The sequence below is a fragment of the Colias croceus genome, chromosome 19 (genome assembly GCF_905220415.1).
Source record: "Colias croceus chromosome 19, ilColCroc2.1".
Taxonomy (NCBI): domain Eukaryota; kingdom Metazoa; phylum Arthropoda; class Insecta; order Lepidoptera; family Pieridae; genus Colias; species Colias croceus.
Genome location: NC_059555.1, coordinates 4,193,375 through 4,209,285, shown reverse-complemented (window position 1 = coordinate 4,209,285; position 15,911 = coordinate 4,193,375). Strand labels below are relative to the sequence as shown.

The window sequence follows — 15,911 nt, the reverse complement described above, 5'->3', positions numbered from 1 at the left end:
TTATAATAATTGAGCAATCTCGTCTTTACTCATAGCCTTCTTCGATTTCTGTAACAGAAATATATGTTTGACTTTAAAAGTGTCCGAAGCAAAAAGTAAGCGGCAGACGATTTTAAAGAAGAAATATAAAGGCGTACTTACCGGCGTAATATCCATTTTTAATAAATATATAAACAGTGGTCGTTGTATTGTTATTCTTTAATTATAAAACTTGACAATGAATCAACAGGAATCAACAATGAATGACAATAATTTGACAACTGACAAGCAATGCACGCGTGCGCGAGAAAAACGTTCCGTTTTTGCTTTCTGTGTAACGCATTAGGTTGTTTAGAAGGAAAATTATCACGCAGATGTCTACAAATATATAGTTCTTTAGTATTAGTTCTTTATTAATAAGAAACTTTATTCTTAAAGTTTATAATTCGGCTGTATATTTAACTTATTTTGTCCTGAATTTTGTGTTATTTTAATTTCAATTTGGCTTATAACGAAACGCACATCTGTGAGTGAAGAGGGCTCGGTATTTTTATGACCAACGGATGTCCGTCGATAGCACGTCAAGAAATAAAATTGTGGAACGGTAATAACGACTCGTAGTTAGTTCTAGAAAAACGGATAGTAGCTTTGATACTATGACGATCCGTTGAATATAGGAACCGGGCATAAAACGAACATACTGATATTTGGCTAATTATTCAATCCAGACGATTAAGTTTTGATAAAACTATAACATTTACCTATAAACCATAACCATATCTCAATAATAAATAAAAAGTTAACACATTTTATAAACATTTAACACGAAAAAACAAGTTTTTGTTTACCTGCTGTTCGTTGGTGCTCCATTTTCAATCTTGAACACTGCCCGAAAGAAGAAATATCTGTTCTCTGATTGGCTTAACCAATAGTAACTGTTTTTTGCTGTCAATTTTGTCATTGACAATGACGTTTGTGTGTTTCGGCGCCAAATTTTAAACGAAAATCTAATTTGTGTGTTACAAAGAACATGCGGTCATCATACAAGTGTACTGAGAAAAATGTCGGGACTTCATCATGTCGGACAAATTGTTCTGTTTAAAGGATGCTAGGACTTAGGAGGATATAGTTGATTATTAGATTTTCTAAGTGAAGAAATAATACGTTAGGAAACAGAGCGTGACGTGTCTGTGGCTCGAGACGGCTCATGAGTAACTAAACCGAATTAAAATTATTTTACTATGAATTTATATTATGACTAATATGACTTTCCTCATCCGAATTTTTACTTTTATTGGCCATGTTCCGCAATTCCTGGATTGTATTGCAAATTCCATATTACCATTGCTCTTTTTTGAAGTCGGTTGAAATAATAGAGAGAATATTATGATAATAATATAAAAATAATAATAAATTATTAAATAGCTTTACGTAATTCGTGCAATTCAAATATTTTTAATAGTTTAACATATCTTTTTGTTATTTCAAACGCCATTTTTAAATTCAGTTTATAGAACATTTAATTCATACCTGTATGACTATTTTTTTACAATTTAATCTGGATAACAACGGGTTCTCTAAGAACTGCAAGAATTGATGAAATATTATTAAATAATAGATTATGCAAATACCACTCGGCTTACACGATTGTTCAATTCAATGAAATTCAATAATACAGTTTTTATTCCGTATACTACGATTTATGCATAACAAATAATTTTAAACATTATTATTTATACATGTGTAAGGAAGTGGTATTTCCTGAGGCATATAAGTATTTTAATTACATTAGTCTTTTAGACAACCAGTCTTATCTAATTTATGAATTATGAAATGATAATATTATGATACCTATAATTTTATATATTTATAAACCTAAATTATAAAAATTACAGGAACAATCCGGTTGCAGACCTTCACCGACCATCAGTTCGTACGTCATTCAGTCGCGCTTGTCATATGTATGGAAATACGCGTGCGTATGGTCGGTCTAGCTATGAACGGTTTTATGAATTTCCATACATATGACAAGCGCGGCTGACGTACGCACTGATGGTCGGTGAACCTCTGCAACCGGCCTAAGACGTATCTGACGATATACGTTCCATTTATCATGGAATTTTTCAATATAATCACAGAATATAATCCAATAAAACATCCACTAAATTTCACATATCAGACAGTTATAGATAGGTACTAAATTGTTAAAATTTCATAAATGGTTAGATTTTGAATTCAAAGATTCTGAAATTTCATTTTTCCTTCATGATTAGCAATCATAAATTCGATTCTATCAATTAATTTTGAATTCTTCATTTACTTCTTCGAGTTTTAACAAACTTCCCATAGTAAAACTTATTCATCGAATAACGTATTAAACTACCATTTCAAAAATTTATTCTAATTGTCCGTATAATTTATTGGACGGAAAAATATTAACCAAGCATTGAAAAATCGGCCCATTATAATTCAAATTTCAAAACAAATATTTTATAAACCTCTTTAATATATTTTCAGAGAAGTATATGAAGGTGACTATAGCTATTGCTCTTGCGACTCAGAGAGTTGCGACGAAAGCAACAAATGCTACTGCAACGGACCGAGGGCGGTACAATCGTCACAAAGTATGGAGTACTTGCAAAATCCTTCGCAGAGAACGTATTCTGATAAACTGAAGCGGGCCTTTGATCACGATGGGAAACCGAGGACCAGGTGAATATTTCTTTATTGACTTGATTTTTGTGGTAGAAGCCTTGTTTTAAGCCAGATCCCTTCGAATAATTTGCTAGTTTTCGTATGAAATTCAAAATTCTAACTTACTAATTATCTCTCTCCAATAAAAATATTACGATAATGGATCACCTAGTGGGTTCTATTCTCTGTCGAGAATAACAATAAAAAAACTCTACAAGGTACCAAAGGCTGATAGCTGAAAATCTATAATATACAATAAAACCTAATACAATAAAATCTGCCACCTGGAATAAATATGAATAATCCCTACACGCTAGGGTATACATGAGAGGTTTACCGAAGCTTTGCCAACGCAGGTCAATCAAATGTAAGTCGGCTCAAAAAACTGAACAGACCTATTCCCACTCTTTTGGCATTTATACACGTTACGATCTATTTACCTTTCAGGTATACTATTGACACCATATTTTCATGTTTGATGACCCTTTTTTGGTAATATGTGTAGCCTCTTTAATATTTTTGTTATTGTATTGTAGAGTAGTAGAGCTGATACTTAAAAATCAAATATATATAAAACTATATTATTAGATAAATATTATAATAATATTTATTTTTTAATACAACTAATTAATGTATTCCACAGATCTGTAGCAAGTCGTCGTCGCGAAGAACGTCGTCGTGCTCGTAGTACCGACAGTGTGGCGCTTGACTATGAGCTGCTGTTACAGAATAAAACTAGAGCCAGTAATATGCAACGGCTTACAGGTAATAATATTATACATTCATTTATTTTTGATTTTTAGAAAAATTAATCATTTGATCATATATATTGCATAGGAAAAAATAGTGAGCGATGTCATCTGAAAATCATTCATAAGGCGTTCCTTTATAGTGAACTTCCTTTTTCCTTTTCCTTTCCTTTTTCAGTTACTTCTAGTTTGTCGTATGCTTTACATATAGCTATGGGTACTTCAAAACTACAACAAGATTCAATAATTATTTATTTTAAACGCTTCTCTATATTTATATTCAGAGAATTTTATAGTTCCAAAATACTCCTTGATATTTTTTTACTGAACTTTTGTACATGGTTATTGGTTACGTAGGTACCCGTACGGTTAAATTGAAGTAACAGACTGATATTTCTTGTATATTAAAATTAGCATATTTTGTTTCATATGTTTATTATGTTTTCTATATTTAATAAAATATATGTGTGTATAGTAATTATAATTGTTCTAATAACTTGTGATCCTTCCAGTCCGCAGCACAGGAGCGGGATCCCACGACGCACTAAGCGTAAAAAAGTCCGCAGAAATGGCGGCATTATTCGCAGATGTACGACTCTCTCAACGTACCGACGTTCGTTCCCTTGCACAGGGGCGAAGGGCTAGGCCTCCGCTCTTACCCCCATCTAGTGTACCCCTCTCTAGAATGTTCGAACATAGGCCTTTGAGTCGGAACGCGTGTTTGGAAGATACGCTGGGATATTTCCCTTGAGAATTGAACGTTTTGCTTTTGAGGGCGTCTGATTATTGTTGCTTTTTGAATACTTACTTAAATTAAAAAAGGAATACTTTAAAATTTATATCTGAGAAATTTTGGGGTTATAATTAGATCTATGAGTCTATTTCAAAATTACAAATAATGTTTTTTTTAAGGAAGTACTACAAAAGCAATAAAAAATTTAAATGGAGTTGCAATGAAAGTTTAAAAATTTACATTATTTTAGGTTTATGTAAGACATGGTACATAAATTAAAGTGATGGATCACCCTGACGGTCTCAAGAAACGAACGAATTGTATATAAAAATATAATAACAGTCATAATTTTGCAGAAACTATACACGTAATAAACCTTTCTAAAATTTGTAATTTATAGTATGTTTTAATATTTATTCTTACAAAATATATGATGCACTTATTGCAAAATCTCATACATCTATGTAGAAAGACTGAATACATTAGAAAATGTACCACTTTAGTATTCAGCTAATATTATTGTATATGACTTGCGTATCTCAATCAATATACCACCTTATTTACATGATAAGGACAATAATTAGGTATAAAGGCTAATTTATCTATGTATGTAGTTATTTATTCAGTAAAATAACATTTATTATACATAGGTTAACTGTTGAGTCAAATGTAACTTAAGGATTTGTTTAAGTCAATTTTTAGATATCTTTTTGGTTATTTATTGGGATTTAAAATGGGGAAACAAAATTGTAAAACCATATTTAATAATGTTATTTTCAAAAATTGGTAAAACATTTTTATTTAATTGTTTGTAATAATTGTATGAAAATTCTTAAGAATTGCTTCAATCGACACTAAAGCCATTTTAGTATTACTACTAAAATATAGGATCCGCAATATGATTATGTTCCGATGTATTGTTTGTAAGTGTAAATATATATTAAGTATCTTTTATACATTTATATTGTTTTATTCTAATTAAGAATTGGTTTATACCTGTGCAATAAAATTTGTGCAATACAATAAAATTGTAATATGCTAAAGAAATGTTACTGCGTGTGCAATATCGAATGATCTGAAATATATTTTGTTAATAAACTACTTATTTAATAAAACAGTTTTATTTTTACATAATCCTTCTTACCTTTGCTCCTAATATAAATAAATTTAATTGTACTAGAAGGACGGATGATGGATGGATGGTTGGTTACTCTTTCATGAAAACTAGCAACTTTCATGAAATTTCGTAAACAGATTATTTGCATTTGCTGGGCTTGGGGTAACGAGCCCCGGCATGGCGAAAAGACGTGGTGATTCGAATCGCGCATCGTGATCGAATCTTTTCTATTCTTAAAATGTTCTCATTTATAAAGCATTTGAATTTTATGATACAAAATATTAAATATACTGTGGATCAGAACCTAGGCTATTTTTCAGTACCACGCGAGTGATAACACCGGCTCCAGCTAGCATTTAAATTATAATATAGAGCCTTATTGAAAAGTTTTGCATATAGAACGCCAGTTTCATTAAAATCTAAGCAAAGAAAAATCTAAAAACACTAGACACACAATGAACTTTAAATAAAGACGGTCAACGTTATTGTTTCATTAGAACAAAAGATTACTCGTAAGTGCTTTTTCGAAGTAACTAAATATACCTACCGAATGAAAAAATTGGTATTTCTACTTTTAAATGTAATTTTTAACTTTATCTGCATCATTAAGCCTGCATATACCGGATATACGTACACAGAGAAAAAGCAAAAAATGAAACGCCTTTTAGAAAATGTAACGTTTATTTGTATGCTATGAGATATGCCCAGAATGGAAGTTATAACATCATATCTTGTTCTTCACAAATTCATTCTCTGTTATGCATTGAAATAATTTTAGGTACTCAATGCACAAATTTTTTATCTACAATACAATAATAAATACTTAGCGGTTGAATAAACAAAACAAAAAAATACTACGTTTTTAAATACGATTTTATGAACTAAGCCTAATAATAACATTGGTAAAATGTAAATTCATTATACCTACTTAAAAAAATCACGAAAAAGAACGGTGCATTCGATATTAAAATAAAATAAAATATTAAGATATTAATAACATAACGCAGGAGGACACAAGCAAGTCGATGAATCTCAAAGGGTAATAAATTTTCAAGCAGGACTGTATGCATACGTGAAGTGCAAACGTGCTAAGACGCAGTTATTAAGCTAGTGTTACATATTTTAATGAAGTTAGAACTTTGACCTGCAATAGAAAGTCATAATTTGACTTAGAGCTTAAAGCCAAAACCAATGAGTTTGTTATTGTTTTATTGTATTGTATTTCACCTTTATAAACGGCATCGTCAAGTTAAGAGCGTTTGGTATTTTGTAATATAAATCGGAATCAGACATTTTTGTTTTAGTTAGGTGGGTTAGGTTACTTGTTTACTGTGTTGCTGCGATGCAGTTGTATGTTAGACTTTATGCAAGTAGGTAAATAGTAATGAGGTCATTACTATAATTTACTAGGTACTACTATTTTACTCATTTTATTATTATTATAGGGTTTTAAAAAGGAGTAAATAAAAAAAAATATTGTAATTTTTTACCATTTATTTAATAATATATTTGTAACAAATATATGCTTTACAATGAATGTTGATCCTAAAAGGGCTTCCCTTGTAAATATTTTAATAAAGGTACAGTTCTCTTTAAATCTATGTTATATTTAAGTATATAATTTATATTTACAAGTATGTCTGTGACCATATTTTGAGTATTTATAAAAGAGCACATATTTTGTTGACTTATTATTCCATTTTTAAGATATTGTTATACATATATAAAAATAGGAAGAATAATTCCTATTCAATGTTACTAAAGTAAAAATAAAAAAAAAACCTTTCTTTGTTATCAATAAATCTAAAAAATAGATCAAAACGAACGATTGTTCACAAAATTGGTAACAAAATTTATTATACGTCTATTTTTACTGATAATAAAAATAGGGTCTAGTACATTTTTCACTTTTCATTGGATCTAAGCAAATGAGAGCGAATTTAAATTACCTTTATGGTCTTTTCTCTGATAGTAGAATCTTTATGAGGCATTAAATGTGACTAAAAATGGAATAATCAGTTTAACAACATGTTTATGTGCATTAAACAACGAGATGATATAATATAAATGGTTTCGTCTGTTACATAAAAGAATAATTTTTAAAAGACTAGCTATAAACATGATCGAAATCTTAAACAACGTACAGTTTAATCTCATACATACATCTATATGAACGTCTCTCATTATAAAAATGTGATGACAAACTAGAAATAACAATAACGCTCTATACATATAATATACCCATAATAATTTGTGATTACCAAGTTTATAAGCAGGTATCTTTACAATAACGCTCAGACTATCTATTATGGCATTTTCAATACGGTCTGACGGTTCCGAGGCGACCCCTGGATATCGGTTCCGCGTAACTGTGGCGGAACTTCGTCGGCTGTCTCTCAGCGAGGTCGCGGAAATCTCTGTAGTCCCTTTCGTAAAACCTATCCCGGTCTCCCTCCGCGTAGGATTGTCTCTGCTCGTCCAGCAAACGGGAACGGCTGAAGGCTCTCTGCCTGTCGTTCCAGTCCCGTCTCCGCTCTTCCACTACCGGCTCGATGATTTCATCTTCATCCACGTGGCGGTCCACTTCCCTTCTGTCGCGCTCGCGATATCTGTCATAGTCCTCTCTGAGCGGTTTCGGCTCGATTCTGTTCAAATAGTCTTCCGTGCCGTACTCGTATCGCTTGAGGTCGTCGCGTTTTCTGCCGACTCGCGGGAGTCGTTCAATCTCGCGGTGCCCCAAGTCAGCGCCGAGATCGCGAACTCTGTCCTCTTTACGTCTCTCGGGCTCTCGGTGGGAACGTTCCGCGTCGCGGTGCGGACGCTCCGGTTCCCGCCGAGAGCTAACTTCCCTGTGACGTTCCTGTCGCTCGTCCCGTCGTTCTTCCTCAGGAGAAGAAGTCGAGCGACTGTTCCTCGCCTCTAGCATGCTCCGCCTCATGGCCATGTGCGCCTCGAGCTCCCTGTTGAATCTCTCCCTTTCCAAGTTTTTGAATTTCTCCTTGGCGACGTTGAATCTCTCTTTCGGTGACGCTTCTGCTAGTTTTAGACTGCCCTCGCTAGCTCCTCGCTGGAGTTTGCCGAAGCGCCGATCTTCGACTCTGTCTATACTTCTGTTTGAAGGTTTGGTGTCTGGGACGTATCGCCGTCTGTAGTTAGGTGTGTCTTCGGCAAATTTGTCAGGTTTTTCTTTGTTGACACGTTCGAGAGATTCGTGTCTAAATCGCCGCTCGAAGGTGGCTTCCCGGAAGGGGGCTAGCGAGTCTCTGAACTGGTCGGCGAAGTCGTCGTTGTAAGCGGGAGTCCTGTCGTAGTTGCGCGGGGAGAGGGTGCGGCGCGGGGGCGAGGCGCGGCGCGGGGAGGGGGCGCGGCGAGGCGGAGACGCGTCGAACGCTTCGTGCATCATGTACGCGGTGCTTTCTGCCCAGTCTTCCTCTGAAAAGGTTAAAAAATAACTTAATTATTGTCACTCATCAAACTTTATATGCCAGTAAGGAATTTAGATATAATGGTTTAAATATTTGATTGGCAAAAAAAGAACTGCCTTGTTGAAAAGGTCATGGGGCTGACATTTTATAAAGAAGATATTGCATTTATTTAGATTATTTTACGTTTGAATGTTCCAAATTATCCTTATCCAATTAAACCCGTTATGTATGATCGTGAATTAGCAATATCAATACGACTTAAATTCGCCGTGACATTGTAATATTGTACGGACTACGGAAACCAGAATAAACCGTGGCAAATTCGGTTTCAATAAAAACGCAAAATAATATTTGCATCTGCCACTTACGAGGCACAAGTTGGCCTTATTGCCGAACGAGAACAAATAATAACTGCCCATTATCATCGACAGACTTCGCATAATTTCTGCTCTAGAAGCCTACTTCGTAATGTATAATATATGCGTGACACCTGCAAACTGCGGCATTGTCTGTCACTTTTACTAACGGGACCGAATATCATCTTCGACCAGAACAAGTTTTACTCATTTCTAAAATCCGGATTGACATAGAAAGAACCTGTTGCACTCCCACGTGCCGCTATTTTGACATTATCAGGCATCTCGGCTAAAGCATACGAGATTCAGGTTTCACTTATTAATTTCCTTTTTTCATTGTTGAACTTGTGAGAATGGAATAATCAGCTTTTGCTTTTTACTCAATTATTGTTAATTATTGCTGGTGTTTATGATTTACTGGCAGTGGGTTAATTAATCTATTATTGTAGAGTGCTTTAACCATACAGATGACTTCGTAGAAACTCAAGGTTGTTTTAGTTGAATAAAACTATGATGTTGGTTCTTATATTGCTACATGAGAACGTATAAAAATAAGTGTGCATTAAGCGCACATAATGCATTTTAAATTAAAAATCAGTTCACGTTAGCAGTGACCCCGCCGGCTTGTCTCCCTCGTGTTATGTTTTACGCTAGTCAACGTGAGAGGTGCTTTAAATAGCATACTTAATTCGGTCGTGATTAACTCGTGAGGTTAACCAAACTTAACTGTAAGTCGTGTTTTATATTTAAGTATGGGTGAAGGAGTACAGGTAAAAATGTGTTCGTTTCACGTTTATTTTTGCTCATTTTACTTTTACCGTACTCTTTGAGTAAATGGTATCAAGTGCTTTTGATGTGCTCATGTAGACGTGAAACGTATTAATATTAGTAGATAGTTATTTAGGGCACGTGTTAGTGAGAACACTGCATGAAAAAAAGCAAGCATGGATAATCACTGTAATAGTAAAAACTAATAGCATCAATCAGTCATTCGAAGTATGTTAAACTTTTGGTTTGATTGATAAATACTTGGTTCTAATTGATTGATTAGCACCACACACGTCGAGAAACCTTCGTATTAATTATAAATGTTTAGAAAGTATAGTTATACACTTGTTTGCCTCGTCTTTGTTCATATCACAGATAAATAATTATTCCATACGAGTGGTGACGTCATTTACTATATACTATAATCTGCCAACACGCGCCGTTATATTTTTTTATGTTGCAAAAGTGAAACGAATTCTGTCTTTATGTTTATTATGGACAAACCAATGGGCTAATTGAAATAAAAAGTAACATGGTATACGGATATACTTTTAAGACTTATGATATACTATAAAGTTACACCTATGTTTATGACGGTATGAAAACATTGAACTTTGGCAAATATAGTCGAAATTTCTTATGTACAAAGTAATTTTGAACTATGTAGTATGATGTAAATATGTATATCTTTTCCTGACTTACAATTCGACACAGAATCGTGAGTGTAAACGAATTATACAATTTATAAGTACATTTTGAAAGAATGAGGAATTTATGCGTGCAATGTTCAGCGAGACGGAATGAAGGTAAGCTGGTGTTCTTGAACCATTTGAGAAGTGAGAGATTGTGATGTATTATGTTAAAGACTTTGTATTTATTTCTATAACAACTATTCTACAATAACTCCTTATATGTTTTTAATCGTTATCGACACTAATGTCCTACTGCACATGACAACAAACATGTTATATATAAATATATTTCAGTAAAGTACTGCTATAGGTACATATTTAGTTATATAGTAATCAGAATTTTCATGTGCATGTAGTCTAATTAAACGTATAGATAGTTTTTATATAAGGCTATTTTTAATGAAGTAAGTAAGAAGTATTTGGTATTGGAATTCACGTGAGTATTTTATAATACTTTTGAGCTACAAGATCTCGACTACGATTGAATATGAAGAAATCGAGTATTAAACTTGTTATTTTTTACAAGAGAGCACTTAATTTAATTTTATGTATCGCAAAATGCGAGCAGGTGTAAATGTTTAGAGGCTCCAAAGGGTACAAAATTGTTTCCTAGTATCGATAGAGAAAATGTAATTTCCAGAAGAAATAATGTATTTCCGTAAACTTTTAATACTCTTTCTGCGCATAAAAACTATACGCTATTCAGTACAAGTTATCTAATATTTGTATGGTTTTATTGAAATAATTATTGTACTTTCGATATCAAATCAAAACTTATAGAGACAGATTTTAAACGAATAATATTTTGATTTTATTTCAGTATCGCAGACATGAGCGCTTGCTGGTGTGATAATAACAATATAGGTACTTTCTATAAAGTGGCAAAATAACATCGTGTACTAAATTTCATAGCATAATGCAACCGTTCTGTAATACCCTATTGAAACGTGATAACTTAATTATATACGACGCTCGAACAATTGAAGCCCTGGGTTCAAGACATTGCAAGCAATATTCCTATGCAGAAAGTGTCAAAATAATAGCAATAATTAAGTATTTTTTTCTATCTAGTTAACTTTACATTAGACTTCCCGCATACGCATTTCTTTTTTACTTATTTAACCTGAAAAATACCTAGAAAATAGCCTAAGTCCTTCTTCTATGTTTACATCTAGTAACCGTTTAAAGTTGGTTATATAAAAAAATAATGGAAATTAAGCATAAAAACATAAGAAAAGGATGGTCAGAGTTATATATTGGTATTCATAGATGTATGATTGGAAGGTGAACCTTGTAGAGTCGTGATAACGTTGAGCAATCTATGTATTAAGATGCTGATTTTCTATTCATCTTTGAGAAGCAAAGTTACATATTATTATTAGAAGTAAACTTGATATTACGAACTATTGCGTAAAAAATAGTAGTTTGATAATTCATGAAAACCTCGTCACAGTTAAAAAACAAAATAATGTTATTAACTGCGTCATTTTAAAAAACTTTAAAATAAATCGATACAAAAAAAAATTAAAACAACAGTCGAAAATATCCATGCGCAGTAAAAAAACATTAAAAACAACTGTGTTTATGTAAATCATGATATTTAAACTAATTACACACATTTACTTGTACAACGTAAGTGGAAACGTAAACATCGACTGGTCACGAATGATGACGTTATAGCGATGGCTAAAAATATTTCCTGCAGAATGCTATCATCAGATTCTGTAGATTTGTACACGGACTTTGTATTGTATCTTTTTATTGTGTTGTAAGCATTGATGTTCAGATTATCTTAGTTATATATGTGTAAAAGTTCGTTTTTCTATCATATAACAACTGAATAGATGAAATGTAACATGTTGGCTTGGTTGGTAGTGACCCTGCCTTCCAAGCCACTGGTCGTGGGTTCGATTCCCACCCGAGACAAATATTTGTGTGATGAACATAGATGTTTGCTCTGTGTCTGGGTGTTAATTATCTATATAAGTATTTATTTAAAATTATATATGTATGTCTATCAGCCATCTGGTTTCCATAACACAAGCGAAAGTTTAGTATGGGATCAGATCGTGCCCTGTGTGAAAATTGTCCCGAAATATTTATTATTATTATTTGCCAACCATAAAGTTGAAAAGCTTGACAATGACTATAGAGTAAGAAAAAGAGTAGTAAGTACTAAATTCCTGCCTATCTCTTTAAAAAGGTAATGTATGTATGAATTATATTTCAAATGTACTATCGAATGTTCAAAATCTTTACTAATTCTAGTTAATGACGAAGTTTTCTTCCTAAAGTACCTATTCTGCTTGTATACCTATATGTTTCTTGGAGTAGTCGGCACGTGGGATATCTTTAAATTATTTCCTTCATACTATTTCGCATGGTACAACACAACTATTTTGTTCAGAAGTGCTAGAACTTATATTCAGAAGGAACTTACCACTAGTACTATGATTGTCGTGTGGTCTATATTCATTCCGCTCTGGCGATGGGGCCAGATCGCTTCCAATACCAGAACTACCACCAGAAGACTCCAGCTTGCGTCTCGCGTTTACTCCAACTATGTTCTGGTTCAAGCAACGTCGGGTGTCGATGTTGTTTAGGTTTCCCTTCTGTCTGTGGACTGTGTCGTAGTCCCGTGGTGGTAGGAGGATCGGGCTTTTACCTATAAGAGGGGAATATTACGTTATTATATGGCAACTTTAAAATAATCTTAACGGAATTTGTCTTCATCTTATATTGTTAATTTTAATCCAGAGGTTGATGGAAAATTGGACTTTTGCTTATAATATGTTCGTTAATAAAATTGCATTCAAGGCAATGGTCTTTAGAGATTTGCCGGTATATGGCAGCACTAAATGTTCTTTGGGGTTGTTTACGGGTATTTTGGTTATGGAAAAGTTTATGATGTAGGCTGTAGGCAAAATAACTAACATTATTGATGGTAATATCAAAGGTAGAAATTGTTTGAATGGTACCTACGTTAATATTAATTTGCAATTGAATATATTAACAAACATAACTGGTATGCCGCTAAGATCTCAGCAGATAATATGAGCATGTATGTTTATAATGTATTCAATTAAATAACATATAAGAGACTGTCACATTATAAATCGATAAAATTATCTACACCAAGCACCGTGCATATATTAGCCACTAACCACATTGTAAATTAAATAACTAACTACAGACATCACTTTAGATACATAAAACATATATTTGTGTCTTTGTTCATACATAAACTGGCAATTTAATTAATTTTACATTGATGTGAATTTAATTCTGTATTTAATTAATTGTGAAAAAATGCAACGCGTTATGAATAAAAAAGCTTAAAATGCCAATAATCCTACCAGATAAATATCAAGGTATATATTGAGGTACAATACTTAATTGATAGGTGCATGTGAATACGTGCATTATGCATGTTTTGTAAAACAATAATACTATATAATAATACATACACAAAAACCACACTGTAAACTACATCAACAAAAAAGCACACATAAATAAAATACATACCAAGTGCACACTCTACGAAGCTCAAGCTACTGAAAATAAAAAAAATTGACTGACCTAATCCCTTTTTACCTGTAGACAACTTTTGCTTCAACTCTGCTGCCAAACTGTCGTACAGATTGGCTACATTTCTGTCTTCATTGCTTCCAGAATCCGATTCTCTAGAAACTTCGCTGCCCAGACTGGAGTCTGGCGGCTTCTTACTGCTCGGCAAGGCACCCCTCATTTGAAGTTTCCTCTCAATGTCTGCAAATTTCTTCTGATTTTCCGGACGCTCGATTAATGCCAGTAAATGGGTGTATAGCATTTCCGCGGTATGGTCAGAGTCGCATCTGAAAGGAAATGAATAGATTAATTTGTGCATAAAGTTACTATAAACGCTAATGGTGGTCACGGACAGGATGTGTAAAAATAATTGGTATATGGAAAGCTGTTTTTCGAGCATATTTGTGCATAATTCTAATTATATGATTATTGGTTCATTACATTAATGATTTCTCCTATAAAATTCATATGTTAGGGATCAGGTCATAATCCACAACGCAACGGTTGCTGGCCAAGTGCAGGCTGGCGGATGTAACATGTCGTCAAACTTTTTATTCTTCGAAATGTCGGTTTCCTCACGTTTTCCTTCATCGCTAATAGCATAACTTACTTTTCTATAATCAACGAAAAATATCATTCAAAATTCCTACGATCCCATTACCCCGACGCTCTACCGAAGCGCGCACTAAAAACTGCAATCACAATCCCCAGTTACACATGTTCTAAGGCCCTTGCAAATTAGGTTATTACTGCACCATATAAGGACGCACCGTCACACGAGTGACCGAGCCACTTGCAAGATTCCTTACTAAATCCGGCTCAATCAGTTCTAACCGTTTTATGAAAACGTGTCACATGGACATAATGGTGAACTGTTAAATTATAATCAAGAAACTAATTCCTGTATTCAGATTGTGCTTGTATATCTATACTTAATACTAATACTATGAAGCTGAAGAGATTGTGATGTTTGTTTGTTTGAACGCACTAATCTCAGGAATTAGGTACCTACTGGTCCGATTTGGAAAATTCTTTCAGTGTTAGATAGCCCATTTATTGAAGAAGGCTATAGGCTATATATGAACAACGAGTGAAGCCGGGGCGGACTGTTAGTGTAGAATATCTTATCATTGCTCTTTTATGGGAAAGTTCATAAGTTTGCCTCTAGATTGTTTGGAAGCTTAAAACTTTTTTGATTGTTCCTTACGGTTGCGATCAAAAGAAAGTATACCTTTTATATTAAAAGTAATGTTATAAAATTAAATATGCATTACTTCATTCCTTATTAAAACCTATGACTTTCCTTAACACATTTACGTCAACACGTTTCTACATTACAATATTTTGGCTACCATAATTATGATGTCAATCAGTTAGCAAAAACATTCCTTAATCTAACATTAATGGCCGTTGACCATCGTTACGCACACAATTTGTAAATTATGTATAATTTAGTTTAATGAAGTCGTGAAGTGAGTTCTTGAAATGCTAGACGACAATGCAGAGAATAAACATTTTCATATTGTGGTTAGAAGTGATTATGAGGAACAAAAAAAAAATTTAAACGAAACCGAAAGCTCTTCCAAGAACGGTAGTATATAACGCAGATGTAAAAAGTCAACAATACCATAAACATGAACATTTACTTCCTAATAACATTAAATAGTTTGTACCTATATCTCATATTTTTAGGAAAGTAACTATATTCAATCAATCATAATTTCGACTCGAAGATTAATGTTCAAACCAATTATGTCCATACCAATAATTAGCCTAGGCATTAATTGCGGGCCACATTTTCTTAACCCATAATAATTAATTTGCATCTACG

The 15,911-nt window shown here is 33.3% G+C and overlaps 2 protein-coding genes across 4 annotated transcripts in view; one reads left to right on the top strand and one right to left on the bottom strand.

Moving 5' to 3' along the window:
* LOC123700064 overlaps positions 1–5,239 on the top strand; it is a 38,962-nt gene extending 33,723 nt beyond the window's left edge. Inside the window, exons 6-8 of the mRNA XM_045647176.1 lie at positions 2,497–2,691; positions 3,317–3,438; positions 3,935–5,239. Of these exons, the coding sequence (XP_045503132.1) occupies positions 2,497–2,691; positions 3,317–3,438; positions 3,935–4,173 (556 nt within the window). The 3' untranslated portion in view covers positions 4,174–5,239. The remainder of the gene's footprint in view (positions 1–2,496; positions 2,692–3,316; positions 3,439–3,934) is intronic.
* Positions 5,240–6,751: 1,512 nt separating this feature from the next.
* LOC123700030 (trichohyalin) overlaps positions 6,752–15,911 on the bottom strand; it is a 56,260-nt gene continuing 47,100 nt past the window's right edge. For 2 of the 3 annotated variants that reach the window (XM_045647134.1, XM_045647136.1), the window contains 3 exons: positions 14,093–14,367; positions 12,954–13,178; positions 6,752–8,704 (listed from right to left, as the gene is read on the bottom strand). In XM_045647134.1, the coding sequence (XP_045503090.1) occupies positions 7,590–8,704; positions 12,954–13,178; positions 14,093–14,367 (1,615 nt within the window). In that variant the 3' untranslated portion in view covers positions 6,752–7,589. The remainder of the gene's footprint in view (positions 8,705–12,953; positions 13,179–14,092; positions 14,368–15,911) is intronic. The other variant, XM_045647135.1, reaches the window with a different exon arrangement.